General features: G+C 36.1%; 1 protein-coding gene across 2 annotated transcripts in view; it reads right to left on the reverse strand.

The window, feature by feature from the left end:
• Positions 1 to 12,713, reverse strand: part of CNTN3 (contactin 3) — a 118,247-nt gene that overhangs the window by 37,152 nt on the left and 68,382 nt on the right. For both annotated transcript variants that reach the window (XM_087744029.1, XM_087744030.1), the window contains exons 4-6: positions 6,287 to 6,490; positions 5,860 to 5,962; positions 4,664 to 4,848 (exon numbers count right to left, since the gene is read on the reverse strand). In XM_087744029.1, coding sequence (XP_087600155.1) covers positions 4,664 to 4,848; positions 5,860 to 5,962; positions 6,287 to 6,490 — 492 coding nt within the window. The remainder of the gene's footprint in view (positions 1 to 4,663; positions 4,849 to 5,859; positions 5,963 to 6,286; positions 6,491 to 12,713) is intronic.

Consider the following 12,713-nt stretch of genomic DNA (forward strand, 5'->3'; position numbering starts at 1 on the left):
CTTGATATTATTTAGTCATTTACAGTTTTGTAGTTAACGTTTTGAAGACATCTCCATTAACAAAATAGAATCAGGCTATCAGACAAAGGCTTTAAACAGTGAGGCTCTTCCACATACATGAATAATGTAGTTTCAGTATCATTTTGGTGGTACATTACTACCAAAGTAATTAACAAAATATACAAGTATTTTTTGCTATACTAAAAATTATCTAAAGTCTATGTATTACTGGCGGGTTCGCCTTTGCTGTCACAGACCACCACTGCAGAGCAAAAGGAGAACAGCAGCAGAATTTTTTCTCCTTGTTAAACATTTTACCTTGGTACTGTCAAGCATGAGTTCCATTAAATCAGCATGTGCTGATTAAGAATATATTTTCTTCGATTATACTTTAAATTAATTGCTTTACATGTCTCTACCATGTTACATGTTCAACTGAATCTTAAAATACAAAAATGTAATTGTTTCATCTCTTCTCATTTTTCCATGCCATGAAATGCCTCCATTTGGGATTCTTTCTTCTTCTATTACCTCTTTATGGAAAGGGCTAAAAGCAATGACAAACGAATATATTAATAAAGTGAAAGCAAAGTATTTATATATTCAGGTTTTATATTAAATCAAAGTTAGACAACCTTGTCCTATTTTTAGCACTTTCTGAACTCACCGAGGAGAAAACTGGCATTAAACAAATGTTGGAACTGTACAAAGGACAATAAACCTGAACATTTGATGTTGGGCTTTTCTTGATAAAATCCTTCATGAGAAAAAAGGAAGATCAATAGTCTGTCTGTAATGTTATGAAAGAACCCAAAATATCTGTTTTAGAGTATCTATTTTAATTATCAATTTCAACTATGGGTTGAGACTTTTATTTAAAATCCACAATGAAATTAGAAAAAGCAGACTCATTTTGTTTTTCATAAAAAGAGTTACAGATGTGCACAGAATTTCTAAACCAAATTTATAAGCATTCTTGAGAAAATGACTATGGATACAATTAAAGTTGAGCCTATTTCAAGTGCTTTGTGGTTTCAAGACTATAATTCCTTATTGGAAGAAGAGACTGGATAGCACAGGAAACATAACTGATTTTTTTTTTTTTAATCAAACTATTTATGCACTGAAAAACCCCATTTTCAGAATTCAAATTTTACAGTTTCAGCTCATAAAACAAATCAGGAGAATAAGAGTGTTTTGCTTCATAGCAGAGCAATGAAATGTTTCAAGCTTTTGTTTAGGACTAGCTTTGTGTTTCATTTACAAAGAATCTTTAAAATCTGCAAAGAAAGGAAAACTTTCTATTTTTCAGTGAAATGGAAAATTTTTGTCCTTTTTTGTCCCCTGAACATATTTATTTTTTACATTATTTCACTAAGATAACTTGGAAAATGTTAACCCCAATTCATCTTATACTCTTTCTTGGGTAAGCCAGAAACATGCTTTGTTCTTTTGACGAGAGAAACATAAATGCTTTCACTGTTGAAATAAAAAGTAATTTGCCTGTTTGTAGTGAGTATACTTTTCTATAGATGATTAGCAGCCACGTCTTACACTTCTACCAATAAAATGTTTTAACAGCAGCCAACATCTACTAACATTACCACATAGATTTGAGTCATCTTTGCCAGCATTGGTACTTTCTGACAGATAGATGTTTTTTATTCTAAGTCTTCAGTACATTGCATTAATTTCCCCCAAATCCTCTTCTGCTTTTAGAACAACTTCCTTAAATATTGATCTTTTATTGGAAGACCGAGTGGCATATGGTTAGATTTCTTTACCAGACAGATTTCTGAGCTTTGATATCAGACGCAGTGACAAGCCCTCAGAAGACATTATCTTCAGTTATAGAACATTACAGAAAAAAAATCCTTCAAATTATCAAAAAGTGTTAAAATGATCCTGCCCTAAACACGGACTTGTTGGCATTCTATTGGCAACAACAAAGCAAGTAACAAAATAAGAAAGATTACTTAAATCTACTTAATTCTGCAGAATGCGTTTCATTAAGCAGAACAAATAAAATGAAACAGTTGGAGTGCCATTAATGCCATTACAGGTCTCATTATTCTTTTTAGGATAAACATCCATATTAGGGATGAATCTAATATGGGCAGCCATTTGTATTGGAATATGAACTCTATCTGAGGGTTCAAGTCCCTTTCTGGATTTGTGATGAAAATGTTCACACTGATTTACTTGTCACAAAACTGCAACTTGCTTGCTTTTATTGATTAGCAACATCCTTTATTTCAGCTCTGTGTTCTTCAAGGAGCAAAACAAAACTTGGGAAGCAGGTCAAATACCTCAAGATTGCCCACTGTGGAAATTTCATTACAAAGACTAATGAACAAATCCACTCTATTTTGTACGTCATTTACATTGAAATGTCTTACAACTGCCCTGATTTAAAACCGGAGTAGGAATACTGAGCCAAACTGATGGACAAACCACAACTTGTCTGAAACTTTCAAGTAGCGAATAAAAGTCACTTTATAAAATCAAACACATAGTGCCAAGTTTGGAATGACAGATGACACTAGCAGATGAAGTATCTTAGATCTTTTGCCCTGTTATTCATAGGATTTCTCAGAAAGCTGTAATTACGACCAGTATATGGAAAATTCAGGTTGCTCAAAGTCCCTCATCCAACCTAACCTTGAACATTTCCAATGATGGGGCATTGATTCAGTGTAACTATTAATCTGGAAGTTGAGGAGGGGAGAAGTCTCTTTTCCTTCCCCCCTTATAAAATATGTTGCGTCTTAAATTAAAATCTTCATTGACTAAAATCTACACTGCAGCACTGTGATGGATGCGCTCGACCCCTTGACCAGACTGGCAGTGGTTTGGTACAGGCTCCGGAAGAGGTAAAGCCCTGAGCTGTAGCCAGGCCGTGAACTCCTCTAGTTTCAGTCTGCAGTCTGAAAACCCACAAAGGAGCGGAGCGACTCATTTATCAAGGAACAAAGAAAGTTATGGGTACAAGGAGTCTCATGCACATCTTTTCCATCACATATAATTTGACTACAAGCCAACCACTTTATCCTCTATAATATGACAGCCTAAGTGAGTCTTCTTTGAGCTCTCCCTGATAGGCAGTGTGGCTGCATGGCAGCGATTTCCCCTTGAGCTAGGACACCTCTCAAGGTTGCTCCTTGAGGCAGAGAGACCTTTTACCAATGGCAGATCTTTGGTAAGCAACCGATACCACGCATAACGTTGTAGTATGGTAACTTTGATTTTGTCTTGGTAACATTGATTGCATGCTGAATCGGTTCTAATGAAACATTATATAACCTTTGCATGTACAATCCCTTAGACATAAAGCATTGTCCAAGTCTGAGACTAAGATTGGACCTAGCCGCACCTAAGCTCCATCAGGAGTTCAGAAAGGAAGGGGGTCCACTCTGAACCTCGTGACTCAATGGGAGGGTCTTCCTTGCTCTTTGTATTTCTTCCATTAGACATAAACCATTGTCCAAGCCTGACACCAAGATTGGACCAAGCTGCACCTAAGCTCCATCAGGAGTTTAGAAAGCAAGGGGGTCTGCTCTGAACCTCATGACTCAATGTGAGTGTCTTCCTTACTCTTTGCATCCCTGGTCTCTCCATGAATTATTCTAACTCAAGTGTAACTCAATTTTCCTCTGTATGATTCTTCCATGCAGTAGTTAATACAGTGAACCTTGCCATCGAACTTTGTTAAGTCACACTTTTTACAACATCATATTAAAACTACTTTTGCTAATAATTTTGTTGGTGACTCCTTAAGCATTGTAAATCACCCATTCGCAACAAGCACTCTGTGTGTTCTAGTAAACAGCAGCTTCCCATACAGAAGTAGTAAATGGAAAGAACATTTGCTCAAAGTTGCACAGTAGCTATACTCTATACTTTTTTACATAACTTTAAAAAAATCTTTGCTCAGATATTCCTACATGAGGAATAGCATTCCAAAGCACAGTCTGAAACACTCTTTAAATTGCCATTTACCTAAAGAAAATTATGTTTGCTGAGACCTGGCTTTAACAAAAATTGTCAATTACCACTTTGTTGCAAATCACTCTAGCTTTAAAACACCACCAATGTGCTTTGCTGATATTCATTTCACTCTATAGCCTTAAATGCACAAGAGACTCTGCCTGTTTCCAGCTATTAAATTTCCTATTATTTCATTTCCTGTGCTGAATTATATTCTCTCATTTATTTACTCATTTTAAAATAAAATTGGATGATTTGAAAGCAAAGGATTGACAATATCCATCAGTAATCTTTTCCTAAAGCAAAACAAAATTTGTATTTCCTGTAAACGTGAGGCCAAAATGATCCCCCAAATAAATCTAATTGACTGGAAATCTTCACCAATGCACCAATAAGAATTGTTTAAAAAAAAAAGTCTTTCCATCATAGAAAAATAAGCACAAGCACTTTTTACACTACTCTTAGCAATCCTTTTGAGCCTGGATGTTTATTACAAGTGTTATGCAAAAACCTGGTGCAGAAGTTCTCATTCTCTGTGAGTAGTTAAGATGCCACGGATTTTTAAGCACAAATACTTGATGGTACTGCAAAAGCTATAAACCCAGAAGTACCCTAGAGTGGTTTGTATTTCATGTGCAAAGAAGGGTGGGAAAGAAGGAGAAAGCAAGTTTCCTACCATAGTAAGTGAGACGTCCTCTTGCAATGTTTTTTCCTCTTGAGTTTTCAGTAATGCACTCATATAGTCCTGCATCCTCCTGCTGGAAATTAGGTATTTCAATCATGCCATTGGATTTCCTCAGCTTTATTTTACTTGGAAATGGCAGACCATCAGTTCTTCTCCAGTTAATCTGAGGCACAGGGCTAAAAAGAAAATAATGGGATTTTAAACAGCTTTAGTTAAAAGTACTTTGATTGTCAAGATTAGAAACTTAAACTAATATACAATAAAACTCAGAAGTGACTAAAAGCTTGTGTTAAAAGTGGCATTCATACTGTATAAGACAGATGGTCAGACACTATGGCAACTGATTTGCATGTACCGTTCTGTTTCATACGCTCACTATAATTTGTGGTACCAAATCTTTCATTAATATCTGTGTTAATGTCCAATGATGGTAAAATTTCTTGTAAACCAGCACTGGCCTCCCCTGGAGACAGGTGAGATCTACCAGTGACTTCCATGGAAGGAGAATCAAGGCAAGTCTTTTGAAATTCCCATCCTACAACAGCCATCCATTCTCCAATTTTAAAACTTTTACTCACCTAGCTGGGGAACCAAAGCAATAGCATGTGATTAAGTTATCAATCTGGTGCTTAAAATTACGAACACCTGACAAAGCTGTCTGCAAATAAACCGCAAAGTGGTAAGTAAATACATTTACAGAAACATAAATGCATTCTCAGATCATTTGTGAAAGAGAAAAGGTATCAATTGTGTGTGAAATATCATTCAGAAGAGCAATGCATTTTAATCTTTATTTCAGCTATAAAGGAAGAACAATATTATGAAAGCATCAAGTACATTTAACAGTAAAATTCAGACAAAATTCTCACTGACTTCAACAACATTTCCTTCTACACAGAGAAAGCAGAGCTAGGTCAAGGGATATATGCAAAACTGCACTAATCTTATTCAAGATAATTTGAAATGAAATGTAAATTCCTGTGTTGCCAACATATACGTTTTAATTGTAAACAAAATAAAAAATTACTCCAAGACTCTTTGCCCTCTTATTCCAAGACAATAATTGTGATCATCAAAATAGGGTCTTTAGAAAACACTGCCAAAATGACTGCCAGAACTCCACATCTCTTGTACAGATAAACCCTAACGGCATTCAACTTTCAGTATGGGTGAAGTAAAAAACTTACTTTCCTAGTGCAAAGCATTCTAGCTTCACAGTTGAGCCTTTAGCTGCAGGAAGTGTCTCCGGAAACTGAACTTCTATTTTGGGTTCATATTCTCCCATCACACCTATATGAGACAATTGAAAAAGGTAATTTTTAAAGCCTTTTTTCTCTCTTTAGCATTACATCACATTAAATTCAAAGTCAAGTTTATTTCTCTTGCACTCCATTTATAAAGAGAAGCGTTTATAAATCCCTTTATAGAGGGACCTGGCAGTGAAATCACTGTCAGACTTAGAAGAGGAAGAGGAGCACGCAACACAAAATAGTTTATCTTCTTGTAAAGCAACCAATATCCTGAAAACGCATAAGATGTTACACTGCAAGAGGTAAAAACGTTCACTAACGACTAGATGTGTTACTTGGTCATGGTGCAGAAGGGAAGTCATACCATCCGTGCGCAGCACTAGAGGAGTTGGTGACCCAAGAACTTGGCTGTTGGTCACAGTGCTGGTTACAACGCAGGTGTAATTTCCTACATCCGATGGCTCGACTTTGGCTATGTAGAGGTGACCAGTCTCTTGAGACACAAATCGCCGACTGTCCTCTTGTACAAATGATGGATATTCGTTGAAGATCCAAGCAAATGACAATTCTAGTTGGTAATCAAAAAGAAGTAAAGATGTTTGGTAGGTTTTTTCACGTTTTTTTCTTCAAAAATCAGTTTATTTTATTACTCTATTTTACAATATTGTATAACATACAATACTGTATTATGTAACAAACAGGACCAGAGAGCCAATGACTGAGAAAAATAAATTTTAAAAAGTACCAGAAACTAGCAAAACCAAAAAAAGGCAAAACAAACCAGTTTTTCACCAAAGCCATATCTCCTCCAGCAGAAGAAAAAGGTGAAAGGAATTCAAAGTGTTTCATGTAAGGATAATTTTTTTTAATCTTTTTTTTTTTTTAAAGACTTAAATATGCACGGAAATAGGAGCAGAGAGCAAAAATGAGACCAAACTTTGCTAAAATGGAAACATTATTCATTCAGTAGCTACCTAACAATTCAGCTAGATACTTAGTAGATAGAAACAGCAAGAGTATGCAAGCGAAAGGAATGTCAAAAGAGGCATAAATTCCCAGTAGGGCTCACCACACAGCAAAACTATTTTCTCATACAAAAAATTCCATTAGAAAAAAATCTCTGTACGATATGGCAAAGTAGCCCTTACTACCATTCATTACAGTCATTTGAATGGAAAACCACAGTTCAGAAAATAAACTAAGAGGTTTGGCAAAAAACTGCATTAGAATTTGTTTTTTTTCTGAACACCACTCTGAGCTCTGTGTGTCCAATTTTAATTGGCAAGAGCCCCTTTCTGTGCAAGGCCACGTGCTTGTCTCATTCATATCCTACAGAATCAAAGGAAATTAATTTTTGATGGTTTTCCAGGCAAGAAATACTTTTTCACCCAAGTGCCACTCAGCTGAAAGTTTATAAAGAGATTACAGCTTCTGCAAGTGCTAATTAGAAACGATTATACCTTGATTGACCTGCCTTTATGTTAAAACATCTTGTAGCATTTGCACTGCCCCTACAAAATGGAGATCATCCCTTTTTGAACAGATTTAATTTGAAAGTGCATAAATTTTGATACAGTCATGAAATGGAGAGTAGGCATTTTTATAACCCTCACAGTTGAGTATGAATATGGACCCAGGAAAACGCTAAGCTAGCAGGACAAGTTAACACAAGGTAAGACTGTGCAGATAGAAAAACATTCAATAAATGAAATTAGTAAAACATTTGTGGACTGGCTAATGCAAAATGGGCATCAAATGAAATGGCTTATAATTACAGTTAATTTTCTTCTATCAATATTTAAACTCCTGCCATTAACATAATTTTGCAGGAGCAGTGTGTATGAACAATTAACAGTCTCGGGACTTTTATCAAGAGTTAAACTTTTGTCATATTTGGAAATATTTAGTGTTGAAAACAGCCACCTACACTTCTGGACTTGTGGCATGTCTCCTCAGGTGAAACAATGGCTTTCCCTAAAAGTTTCTTCCTCCATAACATGAGAGGTGTAATTAATTTATGATAAGGGAAGCCAACAAGGATTTGCCAAGAAAAGATAGGGTAGTTAGTGAAGTGGGAAGTAAAACCCTACGATCTAGCTCGACTTCAGTAAGACTTCTGAGATGTGCCACAAGAGTCTCATACACAAGCCAAAGAATATTCATACAGTCAACAAAAAAATATTCTGTACAGCTATTCTCCCATCTTACAACACAAATATCAAGATTTAGGTGTCAATGGTTTGCTGTTGAATTGAGAGGGCTTGTTGAGTAAGCATGGCCCAGCAGGCAGGTGGCATCTATGCACCATTCTGGTTGTGGGCTGGCACTAGTCAATATCTATCATCCACTGCAAATGGAAAAAATGAAATAAAAAATAATTTAAAAAATGAAAAAAAGAAAGACTGCACCTGAAGAGTTTGAAAGAGACTACAACCTCTTTGAGAGCAAAGATTGTATGGTCTTGCTAAATGGGAAAGACCAGAAAATAAAGTGTAATTCCATTTCTACAGAGCAGCTGGATGAAGAGAGTGATCACAAGGCTGAGGGAGAGGCTGTAGATCAAATTAGGTATCAATTCAGGAACTGTAAGGAAAAAAAAAAAATTACATTTTCAGATCTACATCAAACTCAGACATCCACAAGACACAAAAGTGTGAAGTGTGGGAAGCCAGGCTTTATTGGTTCTGGTATTTATTGAGCTACTTGTTTTCCTTAGCTTAAAATATTATTAAAAAAAAAAAAAAAAAAGACATTATTCAAAACATTCAAAGGGGATGGACAGATCTGGATACACAGCAGGAAAATAAGCAGCTTGATTTTGTTCCTATTATATTGGGTTAAGTCAAGAGTAAACTCATTGAAATCAGTCATTATGATTATGAAAGCCATGCAAAGTGTATTCCAGTTTAATTGAATCCTTCAACAGCCTATGAATAAGCACTCCTGGAACCCTAATTTTCCATTCAACGTCTATTTTTGTCGACTCTCTTAAAAAAGGAGCAGGGTGTTTCTTTACCAGTGCCCCACAGCCAATATCTCATTTTATATTTATTGTACTTTACAAAATTTTATTCTTATTTTCCAAAAAAATTCATATTAAACAGCTTGTTCTGTGATTTATTATGTTTACACCATTTGCCTGTTGCTGATCCTAGGGCACCTCAAGGGACATAAACTCACTCCCTTTCTGTCAATTACAAGTTTTCAGTTGATTTTCTGTTATAAATGGAAGTAATATGTCTCTCCTGGGCTTCCTCGGAGATCTAAGCCTTTGCTTTCCAATGCATTTTTTCCTTATTTGGCGACCATACATGGATAAAGTATTGGAAATTACAGTTATTACTCAATTTTTGTTTGTTTGCTACATGTTGGTTGCTGCCTTCTCTTTATTTTGCATTATTTGATTATTATTTACTGTGCAGTCTACAAACCACAACACACTCAGCATGCTCATACTGTTGTATACACTTTGTGCACCTAAGTTTTAATTAAAAATTGCTTATAAAATTGCCTGTCATTTTTAAACTTAAATTTTTACAAAATTCAACAATTAAACCAGCATGGCCTTTGAGGTCTACCATGGCTATTTCCTACCATCTATGAGCCTTAAAAAAACCCCATATCTTCACTTCCTATGTAAGAAAAAAATTAATGTTGCTAAAGGAACATAAGGGGGTAAGCCCCTCCCATTTAGTAGTTTTTAACTGTATTCAAAGTTAGGCCTTAAGCTCATGTACATGCTTTCGAAAAGATTTCTTTTAATTATATTACACATTTTCTCTAGGAGAGGCTGCAACATATCAGTGGGAGACTACTGAATAGATACCCAGGGCAATTTTATCTCTTGTAAACACAATTTAAGAGACAACAGTAGTTGTGGAAATCCAAAACTATAAATGAATCCAGGAAGCTGGCAAAGCAAAAGTTTGGGGGAGACGGACGATGGGAAGCTGAAATATCCTGGTATTTTCTGTCTTCAGCTGGCACTCTGCCTAACCCACAGGGTGGCATATGGCTTTTAAAAAACTGTTTGCAAGAAAGTAATCAGACAAAATTTAGCAATGACAGAAACTGCAATTAAAGACATGGAAATTTGTAACAACCAGCTATTTTGAGTTATCTACCTTAGAGTTAACAGTAAAAGTAATGGAAAAGTAACACTGATTTTGAGAGGATAATGACAGATTCCATAATTAAGGAAGAAACCAATTAGTTCATCATTTGGCCCAGTTTCAGCTCAAACTGTGAAGAAATGACAGAAAAAGTAGAAAAAGCATCACTCAGGAAGGAGTAAGCTCTCATGGCACAGACCTGAATCAACTGCCTAGTTTTGTGGGGCAGTCACACACAGAAATGTCAATTTGTCAACACCGCTGAGGACAGCTCTGGACAGCTGTCTGCATGGGAACCCCTGGGAAAGCCCAAACAAATTATTTAAAAGTAGGAAATTAATCTGCATGAGGTAGAGTGCATTAAACTCCCAGAAGATGCTCTTAAGCTAGACATAAACTGTCCTTAGTTCACTGCAGCTTAATCCTTAGACGATTACACTGCTGTGGGTTTAGGTCACTGTACTTGTGAATGCGAGTGCCCCCAGGGGGTATAATGCATTTTCTCTTACATGCACTACCTTCAAACTTCTCATTAACTACTTTACTTTTCTTACTTGGACAAACCTTAGGTACTTTATTCCACTTAGTTCACCACCTCAAGTGGTCTGTCCTTCCTTCAGCAAGCATAACCAGCTGCAAGACTATTCTTGGTGCCTGGACTTCAGCCAAAAAGATAAAAAAAAAAAAAGAGGTAATACTTTATCTCTGCCATAAAATAAATCAAAAATTTCTCATTTTTTTTGGTAAACATTAAAGGTTGTTTTACAAATAAAAAATCTTACGCACTGTAGGTGTAAGACAAGGTGTTTATGTACCCCAATAGGGGATCCCAACATATACATAAACTGGGTATTATAATGTCTTTAGGTGCCACTGTCAAAATTCTTTAGAATTTTACTGGAAATAGATTGTACATCACTTCAGGGTTTTAGGGTATATTCTTAAGGACATTAAATGCCCAGAAACTGAAAAACTGTCCTAAGTACGTTCAGCTGGTAAAAGCAAAACAAAACAAAACAAAACTCAGAATGTGTATTTCCGAGGGAGATCCTGCACTGTTTGCATGCAAGTAGTGATACCACTAATAATGCAAAGTCTTCAGCTGTTTACATAAGCTGCAGTCACACTTCAGAGTATAGTCTATCTATAAACTGTAGGTTGGTAGTTTACTTTTTTTTAATGTTTTCTATACAAAAATAATGACAATTACAAAACAAACCTCTATAATAGGGCTTGAATTGTAGCCACCAGGAGTAAGGTGAGACAATGAGTATCTGGTTAAAACAGTTGTAATGTTTTCCCAACTTGGGGAAAAAAGTTCGGAGATTTATAAATGCTTCCGAAATTCCCCCCGAGCTCTTTAGAATAACTCTTTTCTTTTGGCTGAAGACCCTTTTGTTCATACAAAATGTAAACTGCATGATAGGAATCCGAGTCCAGCTACAAAATGTGAAGAATGTATCCTGAGAAACTAGTTTTATTCCAGAGTACAATGGAACCACTCTGATTTGAAACTAATGTATACCATTAATCATTTTGGCATAAAAGGTGAATTATTTTGGTAGATAAAATATAAAAGATCCATTTTCAGCATGCTGTGCAAGTAATTAGGCATGCAACTTCGGTGTATGGAATAACCCAAACCAATGAGAGCAGTGCAAGAGACCTATGTAATATCTTGCAATTTCAATCTACACATTTAATAAGACTATCAAAATGTTTTAGCTGAAATGGCAAGGTTCCTACTTCAGCCTAAGACCTAATTTTCATTTTTAAATGGAATATGGTAAGAGTCCGCTCGTTTTCTGAGTTTGAAATGAGCTAGGGTGATGTAACAAGAGATGCAATTCTTTAAACATAGTTGCAGCATAAATTGTATTTTTCTCTACTGCCCACCCCCCACCTACACCACAAGCATAGACTGGCCAAGGAGTAATTGCACACACTAGTCTGGTACTTTTGCACAGCTACCACAGGTGACAAAGCTCCGGTGATGTAAAATAGCCCACTGAAGGTCTGTTTGCCTCTATACTAGACAATTTGTAGAGTGTTTCTAAGTCTTTCAAGGCAACATCAAAAGCAAAGCACACCATTGTAATTAAAATGTGAACATTTCTAAGCTCATCCTTGGGAAACACAGATGATCAAGACTGGCAGCATTCTTTCTGTATTAATACCACAGAGGAACTCACATTAAGTACGTTTCCAAGCAACACATCCACTGGAAAAGCAGCTTGGCAATACGGCCTTGCCTGCTGTCTGTCTTCCTCTCCTCCCCGTCACACGTGGGGTTTGACCATTGGCTAGTGTGAAGTTTCAAACGAAATGTGACCTTGTAATATAAAAGTGCTCCTTAACTGTCAGGTTAAATGTTCCTTGGTGCTCCGAAGGAAATCCAGATGCTAATGGGAAAGTCTAACAAAATCCTTTTCTATGTTTGGGTTCTAGTGCTGAATAAAAACCCAATTTTGTTTCCCCTGTAGCTGTGCAGGATGATGGATTAGTTTCTCTTTATCACATTTCTGTACTAATTGTTTCAGACTGGCTGTGTCATTCAAACTGTACTGGCTCCGATCAAATTGTTCGTACTCTGGAACTATGCAGAAAAGTAAGAAATTGCTTTAGGAAGCAATATTTAAATACATACCCATTAGCCATATCCATTTCAAATGACAAATT

The sequence above is a fragment of the Nipponia nippon genome, unplaced genomic scaffold, assembly GCF_047370975.1.
Source record: "Nipponia nippon isolate SJK-2023a ecotype South Korea unplaced genomic scaffold, ASM4737097v1 scaffold_9, whole genome shotgun sequence".
Lineage (NCBI taxonomy): Eukaryota > Metazoa > Chordata > Aves > Pelecaniformes > Threskiornithidae > Nipponia > Nipponia nippon.